Below are 21,526 nucleotides of genomic sequence, written 5' to 3' on the forward strand. Positions count from 1 at the left end.
CGTCAACAGAAATTATATAAACCCCGGAGACAAGCGTTTCCGAATACGTACAAGGCAATGTACAGATTCGAAGAAGAAAACGTGCAGTATTTAGATAGATAGATGCAAAATTTAATCATTCCTTGGGGTCAATGAGTGATATGCATAAAGTTTAGTAAATACTAAATACTGAAATTTACAAGTAAATACTGACTTTCGTATGAATAATAATAAGGGTAAGCTTATAAGTATTTACTTATTACTTGGTCTTGAAAAATTTTCTAGGTTTTACTTAATTTTCCAGTAAATACTTCAAGTTGCATGCATAATAACAAGTACTTACTTGTACTTGCAAGTAAGTACTTAAAATTTTTCAAGCTACTTTTTAGTAGACTAGTGATTATACTTAAATTGAATTCAGTCAACGTGCAGTGTGTCTTAAGAAGGTGATTGACATTTAAAGTTTAGAACAGTTTAGAATTGCGCTATTTGTTCTTCCTTTTCGTCAACAGAAATTATATAAACCCCGGAGACAAGCCTATCCGAATACGTACAAGGCAATGTACAGATTCGAGGAAGAAAACGTGCAGTATTTAGCGGATGTATTTTTGCGTGATCAAGCTGAAACTCGTGGGGGTGCTTTATCGGCAAAACTGAAAATGGAAATATTTTTAAGATACATGGGCGATCCGGGATTTCAAGTGGGTGTTGGGGAAGATAGTGGTACCCATCAAAGTACCGTCTCAGGGATAGTTCACGAAATCAGTAATAAAATTTACGACAGCGCCCATCAATGGATAAAATTTCCGGCAGAACAGAGAGAAGTTGATGCAGAAAAACAGGAGTGGTTGGAAAAATATAACTTTCCTGGTACATGGTGGATAATGGGATTGCGGTCACCACTATCCAATAATTTTATGAAATCTTCCTCCCATCGTTTGAATTTAATTTGTTTATTTCCTGTTTTTTTCAGTCGGTCTTTTTTTTTAATTTCTGTTTTCATGTTGTTGATCTTTTTTAATATTTTTGGTTCCGTCATAGATTCTCCATAATCTATGGCGTATTGGCTTGCGAACTTACTTAGAGCAGCCTTTTTTTTCTCTCGGCTGTTTGGTGTTTGCGATTTGGTTCATAAGAATATCGGCTATTTCTTTAAAATCTAAATAAATCTTTCCTTCTTGTTGTTTATTTCAGTAGTTTCAACACTTTCTTCACCGGTTTCGGAGTCTGAGGAACTCATGTTGCAACCAAATTCGTACGTATGCCACAAATCACAAAATTATTTTTATGACAGTTACGTTAATCAGTTTTTAAGTATTTACTGGAAAATTGCAAGTATTTACTTATAAGTATAAGTAAAAGGTTATGCATATGAATTTCAGTAAATACTTCTACTTGTAGTAACTACTAATAAGTAGATGCTTTTACTAAAAGTTTTTACTTTTAGTAAATACTTATTTTTATGCATATCAGCCAATATTTTGGCGAAAAAAACTAGTCCCCCTCTTTCCTTGTAATTATTGTTCGGTTTATGAGGACATTCCCTTTATTACTTGAGGAAGATCTACATCATTCTTCACTGTCTATAAATTTTAACAAAATCTCTTTTTGCGCCTCATAAGCTTTTCAAATGAACAGATTGAACAAGAACTTCAGCTTTAAAAAAGCGAATTTTCAGCAACTTTACCAAAAACTAATATATTAAGAAAATCAAGGCAAATGCATAGATTCTCCATAATCTATGGCGTATTGGCTTGCGAACTTACTTAAAGTAGCCTTTTTTTTCGGCTGTTTGGTGTTTGCGGTTTGGTTAATAATATCGGCCATTTCTATAAAATCGAAATAAATCTTTCCTGCTTGTTGTTTATTTGAGTAGTTTCAACACTTTCTTCACCGGTTTCGGAGTCTGAGGAACTCATGTTGCAACCAAATTCGTACGTATGACACAAATCACAAAATTATTTTTATGACAGTTACGTTAATCAGTTTTTAAGTATTTACTGGAAAATTGCAAGTATTTACTTATAAGTATAAGTAAAAGGTTATGCATATGAATTTCAGTAAATACTTTTACTTGTAGTAACTACTAATAAATAGATGCTTTTACTAAAAGTTTTTACTTTTAGTAAATACTTATTTTTATGCATATCAGCCATTTGCTGATATGCATAAAATTAAGTATTTACTGAAAAGTAAAAACTTTAAATAAAAGCAAATGCTCAATAGTAAATACTAAAAGTAGAAGTTCTTACTAAAATTCGTATGCATAAACTTATACTTATACTATTAAGTACAAAATACTTTAAATTTTCCAGTAAATACTTAGAATAAAAAAAAAATAGGCGGTGTCACTCAATGAGTGATATGCATAAAGTTTAGTAAATACTAAATACTGAAATTTACAAGTAAATACTGACTTTCGTATGAATAATAATAAGTGTAAGCTTATAAGTATTTACTTATTACTTGGTCTTGAAAAATTTTCTAGGTTTTACTTAATTTTCCAGTAAATACTTCAAGTTGCATGCATAATAACAAGTACTTACTTGTACTTGCAAGTAAGTACTTAAAATTTTTCAAGCTACTTTTTAGTAGACTAGTGATTATACTTAAATTGAATTCAGTCAACGTGCAGTGTGTCTTAAGAAGGTGATTGACATTTAAAGTTTAGAACAATTTAGAATGGCGCATTTGTTCTTCCTTTTCGTCAACAGAAATTATATAAACCCCGGAGACAAGCCTATCCGAATACGTACAAGGCAATGTACAGATTCGAGGAAGAAAACGTGCAGTATTTAGCGGATGTATTTTTGCGTGATCAAGCTGAAACTCGTGGGGGTGCTTTATCGGCAAAACTGAAAATGGAAATATTTTTAAGATACATGGGCGATCCGGGATTTCAAGTGGGTGTTGGGGAAGATAGTGGTACCCATCAAAGTACCGTCTCAGGGACAGTTCACGAAATCAGTAATAAAATTTACGACAGCGCCCATCAATGGATAAAATTTCCGGCAGAACAGAGAGAAGTTGATGCAGAAAAACAGGAGTGGTTGGAAAAATATAACTTTCCTGGTACATGGTGGATAATGGGATTGCGGTCACCACTATCCAATAATTTTATGAAATCTTCCTCCCATCGTTTGAATTTAATTTGTTTATTTCCTGTTTTTTTCAGTCGGTCTTTTTTTTAATTTCTGTTTTCATGTTGTTGATCTTTTTTAATATTTTTGGTTCCATCATAGATTCTCCATAATCTATGGCGTATTGGCTTGCGAACTTACTTAGAGCAGCCTTTTTTTTTCTCTCGGCTGTTTGGTGTTTGCGATTTGGTTCATAAGAATATCGGCTATTTCTTTAAAATCTAAATAAATCTTTCCTTCTTGTTGTTTATTTCAGTAGTTTCAACACTTTCTTCACCGGTTTCGGAGTCTGAGGAACTCATGTTGCAACCAAATTCGTACGTATGACACAAATCACAAAATTATTTTTATGACAGTTACGTTAATCAGTTTTTAAGTATTTACTGGAAAATTGCAAGTATTTACTTATAAGTATAAGTAAAAGGTTATGCATATGAATTTCAGTAAATACTTCTACTTGTAGTAACTACTAATAAGTAGATGCTTTTACTAAAATTTTTACTTTTAGTAAATACTTATTTTTATGCATATCAGCCATTTGCTGATATGCATAAAATTAAGTATTTACTGAAAAGTAAAAACTTTAAGTAAAAGCAAATGCTCAATAGTAAATACTAAAAGTAGAAGTTCTTACTAAAATTCGTATGCATAAACTTATACTTATACTATTAAGTACAAAATACTTTAAATTTTCCAGTAAATACTTAGAATAAAAAAAAAATAGGCGGTGTCACTCAATGATGACAAAATCTTCCCGACATTAAAGCCGTGTGTGCGTATTTTGTAAGTGAGGCCTACATAAATCCCCCTTTGTTAAATCATGACTAAACATTAGAAACCAGAAAATTATAAAAAGATCAAACAAACATGGTACTTTATATTCACTGCGATTTGTGATAAAGTGAAGATAACTCTTAATTTTACGATAACACTACCATAATTTTTACAACATTTTAAAGCACGGTTTCCAAATGAGTATAAACTTCCTTCTTAAAAATTTTAAGTTTTAATAAAACATTATGACACAAACCATTTATCATTCTTATATTTACCAATTATTGTCACCGACAATTAATTGACCTAAATAATTTTGATTTAATTAATGTTGTTTAAGGAAATGTTCATACAAAAGAACTCACAGATATCATATATATCCGGACAACCAGGCTGCCATCGTCCACCATTTGGATAAAAATCAATGTGGCCCATAGGTTGTGCAATACTAAGTACTCTGATGTAGGTGTGAATAATATCAACTAGCTTTGCATCTTTTACATCAAGTTTTAACTCTGGATCAACTTCTCGAAAACCAGGCGCTGCAGGATCTAAACCTAAAACAGTGTAAAAGTTATATGTATTTGTTATAGATACTGTCGAGAAAAGTGAGATAAATATATGTGTCTGGTAAGAAATTATTCGCGTGTTGATTTTTATCCGATACACATGTTTAACTTGAACGTGTTGTCCAAAAAACTAAACAAAAAAAAATGCAGTACATAAATAAATATACAAAAAGATCAAGTAATAGCTATTTAATAGGAAAGCAACGAAAAAACTACAACAAATGCCCTGAATTAGCCCTTTTCTTGCAATGCGAACTTTAGCACGTCTCAGAGGTGGATAATTGTAGGGTACGAAAAAGGATCAATTTTTTTCTTCAAATTCAAGCATATCCAGCATTAAATATAAAACTCAAAGATAATCGCATTACATACCTACTTACTTTTATTAACGAAAATTTTGAGCAAACATCATTTCTTAACATAATAATTAATTCAGGTTTAGTTACTTAAACTGCAACCCTAACTAAATGCAGCGACGACGCAAGCCTATGGGCTACGTGAAGGTTACCCTCACGAATCCACTCTGTGATAATTACAGTTAGCATACGTCTTAATCACAATACTAATCTGTTTAAATTTCCAGGCTATATGAAAATATTAATTTATTGTTCACCCTGAACTCCAGACGCAGCATGTTCTCCCATTCAAACTGTTAATAGAAATCCAGAAAAAATATATTCATAAAGTAAGCGATCATTTCCAAAATTTTCGGAACCTTGGAATTCAATCTTTATATGCATTCCCAGTTTTTTTTTATCAAATCTTATTTATTGCATCAATATAGTTGACACTGTTGATTGAGAAGGGAAGCACATTAACTACAATGCCATTTAACAATTGCATTTATCTGCCTAGATAACTTGTAGTTGTTATTGTTGCAAGATGCGTTCAGACTTGCAAAGAGATAAAATTGTTAGTTTATTTCACGAAATCTCTAGAAATTATACATTTTATTTTCTGGTATGGCAACGAAGAAATAAGCAGTTTTATGCAAGCCAGGTATGGAATACAATATTCAATTGTGATATGTCTAAGGGGCTGGATATGTTTTCCTATTCAAGATTTGAGTTTTAAACATGGTATATAATATCATCGTGAATTCAAAGAGGGAAACGAGATTCTTTGCTGACTGTATGTTATCATTTCGTCGCTTAATAATTACAAAGTCGTAAGTAGATTTCAAGATAATGACGTCTGGAGACCTCAAATTTTATGCATTAGTTTTCTTGATTACCCAACAATGTAGTTTCCGTAAGTCGCAATATGTTTTGATTTGGTGCTACGAGGGCCACTAAATATATTTTCTACCTGATTATGAAACAGAAGACATACGATTTTGGTGATAATTTTATTTTTCAATATAATCACCTCCTACATAAATGCACTTGCCCCATTTACTCTCCAATGAATTTATGCCCTTGAAAAAAAATATTTCTTTCTGATCGTCGAAAAAATGGTAAACTGCTTCTTTTAAGCACTCATCAGACTTAAAACGACGTCCGCGGAGGTGTTTTTTTAACAATCTGAATAAATAAAAGTCAAATGCAGCTAGATCAGAACTATAGGGGAAATCATCCACTCCAACGAACCTAAATTCTTGCACAACGTGCTGAATTTTAGCCGACCTATGCACCGTCGCATTGTCGTGCATAGGTATACTTCTCTTTTGGTCAACGTGGGCCGTTCCTTATTAATTGCCTTTTTTGAGAGTGATGGCACAGTTGTCTACTTTTATTGTTATGCCTTCCATAAGAAGGATGCCTCTAATGTTCCAAAAGCGATTGCCATCAATTTTCCGGCAGATGGTTCCGTCCGTACCTTTTTTGGAGGTGAAGATCCTTTGTGAACCCATTATGTTGATTCAGATTTTGTTTTGCGGTCCCAGTGGTATACCCAATTCTCGTCATCGGTCACAATTTGAGACAATAAGTCGCAATTCTCTTCAAATGTTTCCAAATGATTTCGTGAAAATTCCATTCTGCGCAGTTTTTGTTAGGATGTCAGCAGTCGGGCAGAGACTTTACTCATTGTGTAAACCTTAAGACACCGATCCTCGAGGACCATAGCTTCAACTTTTTGAATCATTTCTGCATCTATTGCTGTTTTTGGTCGTCCATTTCTGGGGTCGTCTTCGATGGATTCACGTCTCTACCGAAATTGTTTAGACCAAAATTTTATTAGGTAATAAGATGGTGCATCATTTCCATAAACTGCCACCATCTTCGCACGAATTGTCTTTGGCTGCTGGCCTTCTTTTGTGAGAAACCTTATAAAGCTGCGATCCTCTAATTTTAAGTTGCTCACTTTTCTTTGTGTAACAACTTATAAAACCGAAATAAATAATCCAAATTAAGTCAAATTTTTGGTACAGGGTTAGAATAAAGGACACTATTTGACATATTAACGATAACGGTGTCAATGGTTTTATTCATGGCTAGGTAGATAATATTTCTAGTTACCCTCGTATATGTTATTAAAACGCTCCGCTCCGCACTCGTATATCTATTGTAAAAACTCGCTTGATATTTGTCACTTTCGACACTTGTTACGAAATATATTATTTCAGATTAAAGTCACTATATTTTCAAAAACATTACTCCCTCCGTCCGAAAATATGGTATACATTTGTAACTTTATTTAATAATGCTATCATAACGACAATTTCAATTTATATGCAATGGGACTTTATTTAGCGCTTCTGGAGAACATACCAATCTCGTTGGTAACCTTCCCTCTCGATGAAGTTTGGATTTATTAAGATGAGGAATTTTATACTTAAAATTAAATGAATAAATACATAAATTAGATTATTTATAATATATTATTATTATTAAGACCCACCACTGACCCGGAAATGACCGACATTCAGGCAAGACTTCTATGATTACGGGTACTAAGACCAAGTAATGATATGCATTGATTAGATATTATTTATTATATTAAATAATTTATATAATTTAATTATTCTTTCTAAAATCTCTTATTTTTTAAATTCAGCGGGTGTCGATTTATTTTGTTGTTATTGTAATAATTTTCTTGGTCACCTTTTTAACAGAAACAAACGTAGATCTCAGTCCACTATTTATATGATGTTCCATTACTATACAAGTTACAAACAAAATTGCTTGATTATAATTTGCGGGTCATCACATGTTAATTACAATAACTTTGTAAAATGTATACTATATTTTCGGACAGAAGGAGTATTACTTTTCAACATTGTATCAACAAAAATGATGCAATTTTAATATTAATTAATTTATAATTATATATTACTATTATTGTTTAAACATTAGTAACAAAATCGATCAAATATTATTATTGCTGCTGTTTATCAATAGCATTATAGTATATTATTAACCAAGGTTGTGAAGACAATCATTCTAGACCGAGTGCAAATTGACCCTTTTCCTGTAAGCAAAGTGAGTAGACATTATATAAATTCCAATGATACGGAGTGAGACAACATCGCGCAGGTGAAGTCAGATTTTTGGAGCGCCAAGTTAAAATTAACCAATGAGCGACAGATTACGCATGTGTAGCTGGTTGCATTCTGTCAAAGCGGTTTGTTGTCACAGGCCTTTGCTCTGCTGCCGGAGTGCCGGATACGTGGTTTTGAAGATGCGTGCGCACGGAAAGTCACTATGGAAGTTTTACGATCTTACAGGAAAAGGGTCAATTAGAACCTGGGACGCGCAGCGTCGAGGGGCCTAAAGCGCGATGTCTAGAATTGGCTTCACAAACGTGGTTAATATACTATTTTTTCCACTAGTAACCCATTTGAGGTTTGTGAATTTTAAAAAAATTTTTTTTGAAGTGCATCAATAAAAACGTGTACTCACGTCATTTTACTAAGCTTTGAAATTTTGTTATTTGTTGACAGTCCAAAACTTTTGTTTTAATGTCCTCCATATTTTCCGTTTTTTGTGTGAAAAATGTTGGAAAGTGAACCGTCATGTACCCCTCCTGAAATAAAAGAGGCGGCACTCATTCCGTCGTACTTATGCGATCGCGATAATTTTGGCTGAAAAAGTTATCGACTTTTCACCGTTAAAGCGACACGGGGGATGGAAATCCTTCAGGCAAACCAAAACGTAACCATGAGGCAGTTTCACTCCCGTCAACTTCATTTTCACTCCCATCAACTTCATCAACTTTTAGTACCACTAATTTATCCTTCCATTTTGTTGACAATCACGACTCAAAACCAAATTTTAAAATTTTCGCGGGTCTACAAATATTTGTTCGCATGTCTTAATTTTGGCGAGGTATTTGGCTCACCACAGTACTAAAAATATAAAGTCGAATCCAACACGTTAAATGCAGCAACCTATTATGTTTTCAACCGCGTGGTGCTTAATATTAGAAAAAATATTTTGTCTACAGATCTATTCTGTACCTGTTATGCGTCCAATTAAGCCAGTTTTAATTTGATGACCAGCTATACCAGCAACGTGTGCTCCTAAACTGTGACCGACTAGATGAAGTTCGTTTAAAGCAACACCAGTGCCTGATAGCCAGTTCAAAAATTCTGCGAGAATTTTTCCTGCTCTTCTAGCTCCACCAACTGCTGATAGGTATTCAAATTCGCACAAAGATGACCAATCCATCCCTATGACATTATAGTCACCGGATTCCATATAAGCTGTAAATTTAGATTTAAAGTTTGCCTCTAATTTTGTCGAAGTGGACATAGAACCATTTTTATTTGCCACAAAAACATCCTCTTTTATGCTACTTTGAAAGCCGTGAATTATAATTTTTGTAGGATTACTAGTATTAAAACCTGATTTTTTAAGGCTGATCATGTCATTGATCTTGATGCGGTGGGGAGGGTGCTGTCTGAAAATCAATAAAAATTACTTATTTTTATAAGCAACGTCCATTTAATAAATGTCTGAATTTTATTTAGAAATAAAAAATAGTACTATTTTACTTCAAAAACAAATGTGGTTTGCTTCGATCTTATAAAATATAAATATAATATAGATGTGATTTCAGCGATTACCATTTTATTCGTTGGTATTTTGGATTCGGCTCCTTTTTGTTTACTAAGTGATTTAAAGGAAGTTAGGCTTTTTAACATTATTCTATCTGTTTTTATAAAATGAATGTTGTTTTGTGTACAAAGAGTGGAATTTTCGAGATGTCCAAACAAGCAGACAACATAAATCAAACCTTTTAAAAAAGTGGATTGCTTCGTTGGAGGCTGTGCATTAACTCTCGTATCGTTGCTCATTGCTCAAGATACTGACAAGTCCCACCCTTGCTGTCCATTTGTGTACTACTTACCTTATAATGGAACGAAGGTGTTAACTAAAAGGAACTTTCTCCCTTTGTATGACGGCTCAAAGTGGATAAATGTCAAGATTAGCCATAGATCGGAACACCTTGCCGGTCGCGAAAACCTTTTTCTCGCGAATTTTCCTGTGCTTGTTTGTATATACCGCACATAGGTATGCTTTTGTAAGTAAATGTCTCGTAGGAGCTTTCGAGTACTTATTTATTAATGTTCAAAAGTCCACTGTGTGTAGATGGATATATAGGTAATTGTAGTAACACACAGATTATGAAACTCCATTACATACTTACATTAGAAACGTTTAGTGTAGTGCTAATGGCAGCATGTGATACGAACCCTTGTTTCAGCTTAATAGGTGTTGGAGGTTATGGTTCAAGTCATAATAGTACTGTCTTTAAAAATTCAGCTTTTGGAATTGCACTAGAAGATGGTACTGATGATAATAATCTACCATATGTTTTCGTGGCCATTTCCTGGATCTAATCTTACCATTACACAACGTATTTTTAACTACAGACTATCACGCGCCCGACACTGAGAGTATATTTGGGATTTTAGCAGTGCGATGGAGAATTTTATATACAGGGTGACTGCGAATTATATGCAAATATTTTAACCACGGCATCCCCCACCCTAGTAGAGGCGAAATATAGAAAAAACAAATTAAACATCGAATGGGGCAAAACCCCCATGAACCACCCTCGATACGAAGGCACTGAGCCACCTTGTAAACAGAGTTGAAAAAACGTTCCAATAAAAACGACCTAAACACTTTCAGTTTCAATTAACAGTAAAACCGACTTTTTGCTGCTTATCATTCGTTCATTCATTTAGGTACTCATTCATCGTTAAAGGTCAGTGTGAAAGTTTTTTGGTAATTTTGATTCTGACGGATGTTTGGTCCTTGTCACAACGATTTTACATTGTTTATTGGAACAGAAATAAGAGCAACTTAGAATACTACTACCTTTTTACAAGAAATGTTGAAAATGTTGTCCTTGACTAGCAATACAAGCGTCAGAGCGTCGCAAGAGGTTTGTTGATAGGTAAAAAAACACCGGAGTAGCGGCTGCCACTTTCACTTGTTGAAGCTCTTCGATAATTTCTGGACACTGTTGACTTCCACAAACGAATTGTTTCATCCAACCAATACACGTTTCTCGAAAACCGTCTCTTGAAATCGTACTTGTTGACGACTATGTGGAGTTCTATCGGACAAAAAGTGAGTTACACAACGTGGACAATCAGCGGGCTCCAAACAGTGCACTTTGTCAACATGGTATGGATGTGACCGTGTTCTTTTAATGTAGGATGCACTACAAGCTGCGAAAATCCAAATTCTCCTTTCTGCCCCATCACGACCACCATCGTGAGTTTGAGGTTGAAGGTACCATGATCTCGGAGATGCTGTACCACTGATGCAAATGTTCGCCCACACAAATTGCCATATCGACACACTCTGCATTGGAAAACTGGACCATACACCGATTTCAACGACCGCTCGATAATGACTGGCCCTTTTCGTGTTTTTCTCGTTGCGATTAAAAAAGTGCCTGATAAAGTTACTTTTTTGGTTCTTACTCCGAGTCCCCTGCCCATTCATTGCAGTAATTATGTAGGTCACGAAACATTACCAGCGGCGCGTATAACAATTTACATTTAATTTCAAATAATTTTTTCTAGACACTGTTACCACTTTGGACCGTGAATTTTTGCCAGTGACATAATCAAATTGTGAGCTATTCCCCATTTTTTGTTTGCATGTATTTCGCATTCAGCCTGTATTAAAATAAATGCTTCTGTGAAAAATATTGACACAATAGTCAAAGCATACATATCCGCACACAATTTTGTAAAGATTGCGAAGATGGGGAATGGAGACGAGAATTTCAATCTTTGCGGTCTGTGAGTCGATTGCCCGCAAATAATGCAGCGCGTTACATAGTTGAAAGACAAGTTTGCATAGTGTTTCACAACAGAGGAAGGACGTGTGCCATGGCAGTGGGAGAAGATTAATGCTGGCAGACACCTACATTGAGACATTTTTAAATATAAAATGTAAAATTATTAATTATTATCATAATATATAAACTACTAGAAATCATTTTCTTCTTCTTGAACACCTTCTACAATTTTAATAATTTTGATTTTTGCTCTCTTCTTTTCTGGTGTTTCCATTCACTGTAACAGCTTGCCCGACGTACTGTCCAAAAACTTTGTCAAGTTCCTCAACATGGCTAGTGGTGTTCTTCTCCAAGTACGTTTTCATAGTTGTTCGCATGGACACTAGCGTTTCTTCCATATTTTTTACCACGACCTTATTAATAACTAATATAGTAGGTCATGTTTTTTACAATAGACTTATTGGAAGTGTGCCTTTTACGCTAAAGGTGGACAATGATAATGTATAATAATACATTGGTGCTTGCGATTTACATGTGATTCCGCTGATATATGTGAATATGAACTTAGATGGCTAGTGGTTCTTTGCTCTGGCTCAGATAATTGTGTCACCTCAGTTGCTGGTTCATCCAATTGTAAGGTTTCACCTCCGAGTTCTGAGACATTCGGTCTTCATTTATCATGGGCTCGTTACACTGGCCTTCAGGTTGTATTGATGTTTTTTTATTCTCTGTGTTTACGTGCGTACTTGCCTTTTTTGTGCTATGTACATTACTGTTCTTCATAGGGCTCGTGTCCTGAATGGGTGATCTTTTTTTTCTTTCTTTTACATATTTATCTGTTATGTTTTTCCAAGTTTTTTGCACTGCATCAGCTACAAATAAATAAGTCACTAATTTGGATATTCCGTAGAGGAAAATAACATTACCCTCTTTTTATACTTACTTTCTGCATTTAGGGCCAAACTGATTTTTCTCCACTTGTTTGCTCGTTTTATTTTATTCCCTTTTTATCATATAAATGAGGCGCCCCTTCAACTAAGTATCACTGTTTAATCACGCGTACAGTACATGCGGTTAAAGAATTCACTCCGAAAAACTGTGTGTCATGAATGTCTCAAACCAACGCAATTTCTGTTTGGCTGTCGCACGGATTTCGCAACACAAGACGCAGAAAATTTGAAGTTGAGGTATCTTTTTTTTGGGGTTGGATAAGCGGATACGCTTTATAAACAATAGACTTGAATACCAATACGTAAACTTTAAAAGTTTATAAATTAGCCTTAAGTGTCTATCTGTCAGCTTTATTTAATTTTTTTTTTTTTGAACAACCGGAATATGGTTTGTTCCTTGCATCTTGACCGACACTAAAAGAAGGATAGGATTTTGTTTCCTTAGCATTGCACTTAACACTACACCACCACAAAAACATTGTGTGCTTACAGCCGACTCCCGGTCTTCTCTCAATCTGGACTGCTCCTAGGATCGAGTTCCGCTTCCAAAAGATTCCGCCTTCCTCTGATTGATTTGATCAAAATAGAGGAAATGGCCTCCGTTCTGACCGAATTCCGAAAGTATATATATATTCAGAGCCTTCAAGAATGTTCGGGAACCATGTGACCAGTTAATTACTTCTAACTAATAAATCGGTTTGCACTAATGATAATAACTGACAAATTATGTTTACTAAATTGTCATTGTTTATTTGCTATTAGCGTCATTTACGGTCAGTACCGTCCATGCAGTAACAATTCTCGTTTTCGTTTTGTTTTTATTGTGTTTACTTCCCGAGCGTAAGCGAAGGAAGTATTGTATTCGAATCCGTCGGCCGACTGTCTACTTTTACGTTTTCTCGACCTTTCATGATCCTTTGAGTACGAAGAAATAGGTCTCCCGTGTCCGCCTGTCCGTCCGTCTGTTCGTCTGTTGCGGTCTGTCCGGATTTTTATAAGACAGATAATCTGCGAAAATACTGGACCGATCGTTGTCAAATTTTGTATTTTATATTAGGAATATCATGTAGATGGTATAACGCCGACCAAAATTTGGTTAATCATCCCCACCAATAATGTGATGACGTCACTTCAAAACTGCACATGGTAAATGGGTTTTAAATTGTATAAAATAACATAGTCCTCCACATGTAGTGTATGAAGTTGTGTTGAGATTTTACTCACGTCTAGATTTTTGTAAAAAAAAACAAAATTATAAAACAACATTTTGCAATTTAATTTTGAATCAGGAAAACCGAATGCTTTGAAATCTTGCAGATGTTTTGAAGTTATGATATGCATGATAAATTTTTAATCAAAATGTATTTGCTTATCCCCTCCAAAAAATTGATGACATCAGCTCAAAATTTTGCTATGTAAATCTTATCTAAAATGTTCAAAATATGAGTCTCTATACTTATCAATATTCATATTTTTTAGATTTCCTTATACAGGGTGGCTCAAAAAAATTAATGACTGAGTAAATTTGTTTTCTTGATTAAAACTGAATGCTTTGAAATCTTGCAGACGTTTTGTAGCATGGTAAATTTTTAAGTTAAATGTATGTGTTTATCAACTTCAAAAAATCGATAACATCATCTGAAAATTTTGCCGAATAAATCCTATCCAAAATGTGTAACTTATCATTGCATTCACATTTTTTAAATTTGCTTATACAGTGATTCAAAAAAATTACTGAATCAGTCAATTAATTTTATTGAATAAATCAAAAACGGCAAACCTGAATACTTTGAAATCTTGCAGACGATTTAAAGTTATTGTGAGCATGGTAAATTGTTAATCAAAATATATCTGTTTATTTCCCCTAAATAATTGATGACGTCATCTCAAAATTTTGCCAAATAAATCTACCCAAAATATCATGAGTTTTTACTTGTGATTTATCACTGCATTCATATTTTTTAGATTTGTTTATACAAGTGGCTCAAAAAAATTAATTAATGAGTCAATTTATTTTATTGATTAAATCAGGAACGGCTCACTCCATTTTCTCAGAAAATTTTGGGAATAGAATGGTGTTATTTACCAATCCAAGTTGATATACGTGTCCTTGCAAAAATGTCGACGATGTCATCACAAAATTATGTAAAGAAAAAACCGGACTCGAAAATGCTGGATATGTTTCATTGTACTTCAGGAGCGAGGGAAGTTCTCTTGAAGCAACTTTCGGCCAATTTTTTTTCCAAAAATCTGAATGCCAAGTGTATGTAAAAGTTCAACAGGGATTCATTAACCTACGTGCAGGGGTGTTATTTTGTAAAATTTAAATTACATTACAATTGAAAATTTTGGAGATGACATCCATCGTTGATGGTGGTGGATAGACAAATTTTGGTTAGAGTTTTACAATCTACACGAAATTCAAACCATACGTACAAAATTTGACAACAATTGATGCAGTAGTTTCGGACATTATCTGTCTAACAGAAATCCAGACAAACGGCAGACAGACAGGCGGAAAAGGGAGACCTTTTTTGTCGTGCCCTTAAAGCCATGAAACGTCGAGAAAACATGAATGTAACTAGTCGCCCAATGTAGTCGATTACAATAGTTGGTTAGCTTTCGCTCAGGAAGTAAAAAAGTAAAAAAATTTGTGTTACTATTATATTCTTCTTTATATACATATAAAAGGCAATGTCCCGACTGACCTATCAACGCCCAGCCCAAACCGCTAATGCTAGAAAGTTGAAATTTGGAGAGAAAGTTCATTTTATACTGGAGGCATCGTTTAAGAAGGGATTTCTCGAAATTCATTCCCTAAGGGGGTGAAAAGGGGTGATAAAATTTGTATAGGGCCAATATGTCTACTGTAAAATTTACACCGTTACGTGAAACCTGGTACATTTTAATTATCTTCAATACAAATAAGGAAATACGTATTTAAGCATTTTCGGAGATTCGACCCCCAAGGGGGTGAAAAGTGGTGTCTAAGTTTGGGCGGCTAAGTTTGTGTAGGAACCATATTTCTACTACAAATTGAAATTTTTACGTGAAACTTGATGTTAATGTTCTTCAACACAAATAATGAAACCCGTCTTTAAGCATTTTCTACAATTCAACCCCTAAGGGGGTGAAATGTGGAGGCTAAGTTTGTGTGGGAAAATATTTCTGTTGCATATATTTAAATGTTTACGTGAAACTTGGTTTTAATGCTCTTCAACACAAATAATGAAATACGTATTTGAGCATTTTCCGAAATTCAACCCCTAAGGGAGTGAAAAGTGGTGGCTAACTTTATTTGGGAAAATTTATTTCTATTCTAAATTCTTGGCGTGGAATTTAGGATTAATGAATAATGAAACACATATTTTAATATTTTCCGAGACTCAACCCCAAAGGGGGTGAAAAGTGCTGGTTAAGTTTGTATGGGAAAAGTATTTCTATTGTAAATTTAAATTTTTAACTGAATCTTGATATTAAATTAATGCGCTTCAAAACAAAGAATGAAACTCGTATTTAAGCATTTTCCAAGATTCAACCCCTAAGGAAGTGAAATGTGATGGCGAAGTTTGTATAGGAAAATATCTATTTCTCCTGTAAATTTAAATTTTTACGGAGAACTTGGTAGGTATTAATACTCTTCAAAACAAATAATGAAACACGCATTTCAGATTGTTCCGAGATTCCATCCCTAAGAAGATAAAAGGGGGTGGCAAAGTTTTTATGAGCAAAAATATTTTTTGTCGATTTTTACTGGAAATTGTATTAATGCCCTTCAACACATTTTTTACTTGAAGGTTAGTAATAACATTCTTCAACACAACGAATCGTTTACGCGAGCGATTACTATTAAGATATGCTCGTATTTTGTTGAGTTCTGCGCACTTCTAAAATGTCGATTAAAATAATGTCCTACCTGGTAAATAGTATAAACTGCACATTATCATCAGTTGTGTCCGACAGATTGGTTAAATTTTTCTTTTGGTTTGTTCTTGGTGGTTCTTTTTTATTTAAATTTCCATTGGTTGTAGCTACGACAACAAAGAATTATAACTGTTATTCATTAATAACCGAATATTGGCATATGATTCACAAAAACGTCCTTTATTGAGCCATGGAGTTAATAAAAAAAATTGGTCGAAAGTCGTTTCGGTAGAACTTCCATCGCCCCTAAAGTACAATGAAACATATCCATGCATTTCCGAAAAATTATAAAATTTGATTTTAGAAATTTAAAAAAAAAACTCATCATACTTTGCACATTTTAGGTATAATTTATTCGGCAAAATTTTGAGATGACGTCATCAATTTTTTGTGGTTGATAAACACATATTGACTTAAAAATTTACCATGCTTAATTAAAATAACTTCAAACGTCTGCAATATTTCAAAGCATTCACTTTTGCAATTCTTGATTTAATCAAGAAAGCAAATTGACTGTCATTGATTTTTTTGAGCCACCCTGTATAAGCAAATCTAAAAAATATTAATGAAGTAATAAATCAGAAGTATAGACTCATCATATTTTGCACATTTTAGATAGGATTTACATGGCAAAATTTTGAGCTGATGTCATCAAATTTTTGAAGGAGATAAGCAAATATGTTTTGATCAAAAATTTACCATGCTTATGATAACTTTAAAACATCGCTAAAATTTCACACCATTTGGTTTTGCAGTTCCTGATTAAATCAGTAAAATAAATTCACATATTCATTAATTTTTTGTTCTCACCATGTGTAAGCAAATCCAAAAAATATGAATGGAATGATAAATCACAAGTGTACTCTACATATTTTGGACATTTTAGACAGGATTTATTCGGCAATATTTTGAGCTGACGTCATCGATTTTTGGAAGGAGATAAGCAAATATATTTTGATTAAAAATTTATCATGCTTATAATAACTTTAAAAAATCTGCAAGATGTCAAAGCATTCGGTATTGCAGATTCAAAATTAAATTGCTAAATGTTGCTTTGTAATTTTAATTTTGTTTCCTAAAATTTGGACGTTTCGGGTAAAAACTCAACATGGAGTCATAAACTACATGTGTAGGACTATGTTATTTTGTACAATTTAAAACCCATTTACTATGTACAATTTTGAAGTGACGTCATCACATTATTGATGGGAATGATTAGACAAATTTTGATTAGCGTTTTACCACCTACATGATATTCTTAATATAAAAACAAAATTTGACAAAAATGGGCCCAGTACTTTCGGAGATTATCTGTCTTATAAAAATCCGGACAGACCGCAACAGACGAACAGACGGATGGCCAGACGGACAGAAAAACGGAAACAGGGGACCCATTTCTTCATACTTTAAGGGTCATGAAAGGTCGATAAAACGTAAAAGTAGGGTCGGCCGACGGACTTGATTACAATACTTCATTCGCTCACGCTCAAGAAGTAAAATGTAATTCGATGACTGATTAGAGGATGTTTAATTTCGATCATATGTTACCTTATATTTAATAATGCTTATACCGGGCGACTGACAAAAAAACTTTTGACGATATGTGTTGCTTATTTTAGTTTGAATAAACGATACACTAATAAAATTATTCTGAAAACATTGCAACATGGGTCAGTTTGATATTACATTTTTTTGCGGACTGTTTTCGACAGTCGACAATCGACAGTCAACTTAATTTTTTTAGATGGCACTGAATACATATACTTATGAGATATTTCAGATATTTGTTTATTCGATCTTATAAAGTATATTTTTCTGAATGTGAAAAAGGTAACGACTAATTCATACATTAAAAAATAGTCCAGAATTTGAATAAATTAAATCTAGTTACTGAAAAAAAAAACATAAAAAACCCAGAAAGTATTTTTCTTAATATAAAAGTGATTAAGTATGGCTTGATTATTTATTTGTGAATCACGCAATATGGTATTGAACGCAACAATTACTGATGTTTTTTCTAAAAGGTGTCAGCAATGCTTTGAACAGCAGGGAGGCAATGTTGAAGAACTTTTTACTAAAATAAAAAAATCTTATGCATTCGTATTTTAAAAACAAATATCCATAAATATAAACAACAAAATATACAGTTCCATTTAAAAAAGGAATCTGACTACTGTCTGTCAAAAACTAAACGTCATTTTTTTAGTCGATCACAATGAAGTATTTTTCAAACAATTTCATTTGATCTATCATTCTTCCGCATTGGTTAAAAAATAAACAACATACACCGTGAAAGATTTTTTGTGAGTCATCGTGTACGTATCAGGAGAGTTCAAAACACATTGAGAGAGTTATTATGGTTTTAATCATTTTTTGAGTTATATGATGCATTGCAGTTGCTATTACAATTTAAATTTTGTGGAAAATCTGCATTACAGATGCAACGTTCTCCAATTCACTTACTCCTCTGACTTACAATTAGACTTATAATCGTTAAGTACTATCTAAAAATTATACTTATACCTACTTACCAAATACAAGTAAAATTACCGAAGTAGCGGCTAAAGCCAAACCCGTAAGAGTCGCTAATGCACACATTTATAATAATTATACAACTGAAAAAAAAAGTACAGGCAGTCGTATTCATCAAATTGTTGAATATAACGGTAATGGCTCCATTGTACTTATGTATCTAATCTTTTCAATAGTCGTGTTTCCGTAATTTAATGCGGAAATGGTTACCATTGATGTAAAATTTAATGTTTCTGAACTCTGAATAGCATATTTTTATTATTTATTAACGTAGCGTCCCTAAAAATAAAGAGATATTAATATTTTCAAACCTTGCTTGTAGTGGATATGTAAAATGTCATGGTTTACTCATTGACGGATAAGCAAATAACTTGTAAAGAAGACACTTCGATGACGAAAGTATTAATTAAATATGGAATATTTCAAAATTACAAATTCGCCTCTTGCTCAATTTCCGCAATCTGTGGTGCGATTTTCGGACAAAGTACAGGACTTTGTTTCTTTTTGTGTGTTCATCCTGAGTGTTCATGAAACTGATGGTTGTTCTTGTCTTTCAGGGGTGTACAACTAAGACAGAATACCTGCGTGCAAGGTTTTAAAAATAGGAAAGGCCGTTATATAAAGAAAAACAAATTGTTATTCCAAAGCGTTAGAGTGATATAAAATCCCCGATATCTTTGGTGCCATCCAGGTCCTCCAGCAGTGTCAAAAAACAAGGCAACATTTAGAACAAAGATGAAATGATTTACCCCGTTATTTCGTCCGTAGAAATAAAATAATAGGAGTACTTTTTATTCGGAATTTCGAGCAAAAACGTTTCAATTAGTTCATAAGAAAACACATTAGATTTCTCCACACTGATCTCTTTGAAGAAAACAGATGCCAAATTTCTTGTGAAGAACCATAATTTTCTATAAAAGCAGGTTATGATGCCCAGCTTCGCTTTTCACAAGACACACATCGACTGCCAGTACGTTGTAAGTATAATAATTCCTTGCACTACTATGCGTTTAAATTTTCGGAACAATTGAAGATTCAAAAGATAAATGATTGAAAGAGTAGGTACATTGCCATGGATGTATGGATTTTTATGTCTCTAAGGCAGCAATTCCAACTAAATTTACAAGATCCATATCTGCAGTAATAAAATAACTATTAAAGAAGAAATTATTGATTTATTTATTTTTGTTACTTTAAAAATATTATCCAAACAGTGATTTCAGAAATTGCCTTTGTGACACACCATATGAATAAATTTTACGTGATACGTACCAATTGTAAAATAATGGACGAAAACTTTCCAATGCGAAATATATTGGTGTGATGACTGTGATGTAATATGGAAATGGAAACTTACACAAAAATCCATGTTTATCTCTCTATGAATCTGTATTAGGTACCTATTTAAATGCTATTACTAAATTCAATCGCGCAAAAAACGTCATAAGCATCACGAACGTTAAGGTCCGAATATTTTTTCCCACAGTCTCGTTTGGTAGTCCTACAAACAGTTAATAAAATATTGCTCATGTATTTTGACGATATTTAGATGCTAATAATAACTCATTGGAAATGTGTTTTCTTTATAATAAAACAATATAAAATCAAGTTGGGTACTTACATGTTGTTGAAAATTATTATTAATACTTACAATCAAACATTTAAAGAACAATATAGACGGTGAACAGGGAGAAAGCAATAGGGAATTTATTAATATTTTATTTCAAATATTAGTTATATCTAATCAATTGATTAGCAACTAAGTATTTAATAAAAATTTTAATAGAAAGAAAATAATTCGCCTCATGAGTTTCAATTTTGCGACAAAATGGTGGTACAAAAGCAAATAGCAAAACTATTTTATTTCATTGAACGTCGAAGACCCGCTAGAAAAATCGATATTTGAATTTCCCGCTTTCTTATAAAAGTTGGAGAATCAGTGGCGCCAGTGGTGTCGCGTGCATTTTAAAATGTCTACAGACTCTCTAGCCTCTCTAAAAATGTCAGTTACTGCTACAAAAATTATTTATCTCTGTCCATTGCTATAATATTTCACGGTGTATGCAAAGTGTGGACATCTTGATCAAGAAATAATTACAGGAATCTACATTACCTAGATTAAAACTTGTGTTGGAATGATTTCATTTTATTATGATTTTTATTATCTACTTAAATAAACTTAAACACATTTTATATAAAAAAAAATAAAAAAGAAAAATAATAATACTCAGAGACCGAATCAAAAATTTATTGTCATATATCGTAAAAAAGGACGCGTTTAAGACAGCATGGCATAAAGATTTTGGATATTGCCCATAAAAAATCATGTTGCCTTTGAAGGTGTGGCAAATTCGGCATCTGCATGAGTAAGAAAGAAGAATCAAACAAATGTATTAGACAAAGTAAGAATGACAGCGATAAGTTGTTCATTCTTATTAGTGTGGCACTAAAA

The 21,526-nt window shown here is 33.3% G+C and overlaps 1 protein-coding gene across 1 annotated transcript in view; it reads right to left on the reverse strand.

The window, feature by feature from the left end:
• The window catches only part of LOC135143243 (phospholipase A1 member A-like), a 30,728-nt gene extending 11,580 nt beyond the window's left edge, over positions 1–19,148 (reverse strand). Inside the window, exons 1-5 of the mRNA XM_064075122.1 lie at positions 19,074–19,148; positions 16,535–16,649; positions 9,162–9,304; positions 8,862–9,107; positions 4,259–4,450 (exon numbers count right to left, since the gene is read on the reverse strand). Of these exons, the coding sequence (XP_063931192.1) occupies positions 4,259–4,450; positions 8,862–9,107; positions 9,162–9,304; positions 16,535–16,649; positions 19,074–19,140 (763 nt within the window). The 5' untranslated portion in view covers positions 19,141–19,148. The remainder of the gene's footprint in view (positions 1–4,258; positions 4,451–8,861; positions 9,108–9,161; positions 9,305–16,534; positions 16,650–19,073) is intronic.
• Positions 19,149–21,526: the final 2,378 nt, after the last annotated feature.

The sequence above is a fragment of the Zophobas morio genome, unplaced genomic scaffold (genome assembly GCF_036711695.1).
Source record: "Zophobas morio isolate AGI-343-1 ecotype UQ-CSIRO unplaced genomic scaffold, CSIRO_AGI_Zmor_V1 ptg000058l, whole genome shotgun sequence".
In the NCBI taxonomy this organism is placed as follows: Eukaryota; Metazoa; Arthropoda; class Insecta; order Coleoptera; family Tenebrionidae; genus Zophobas; species Zophobas morio.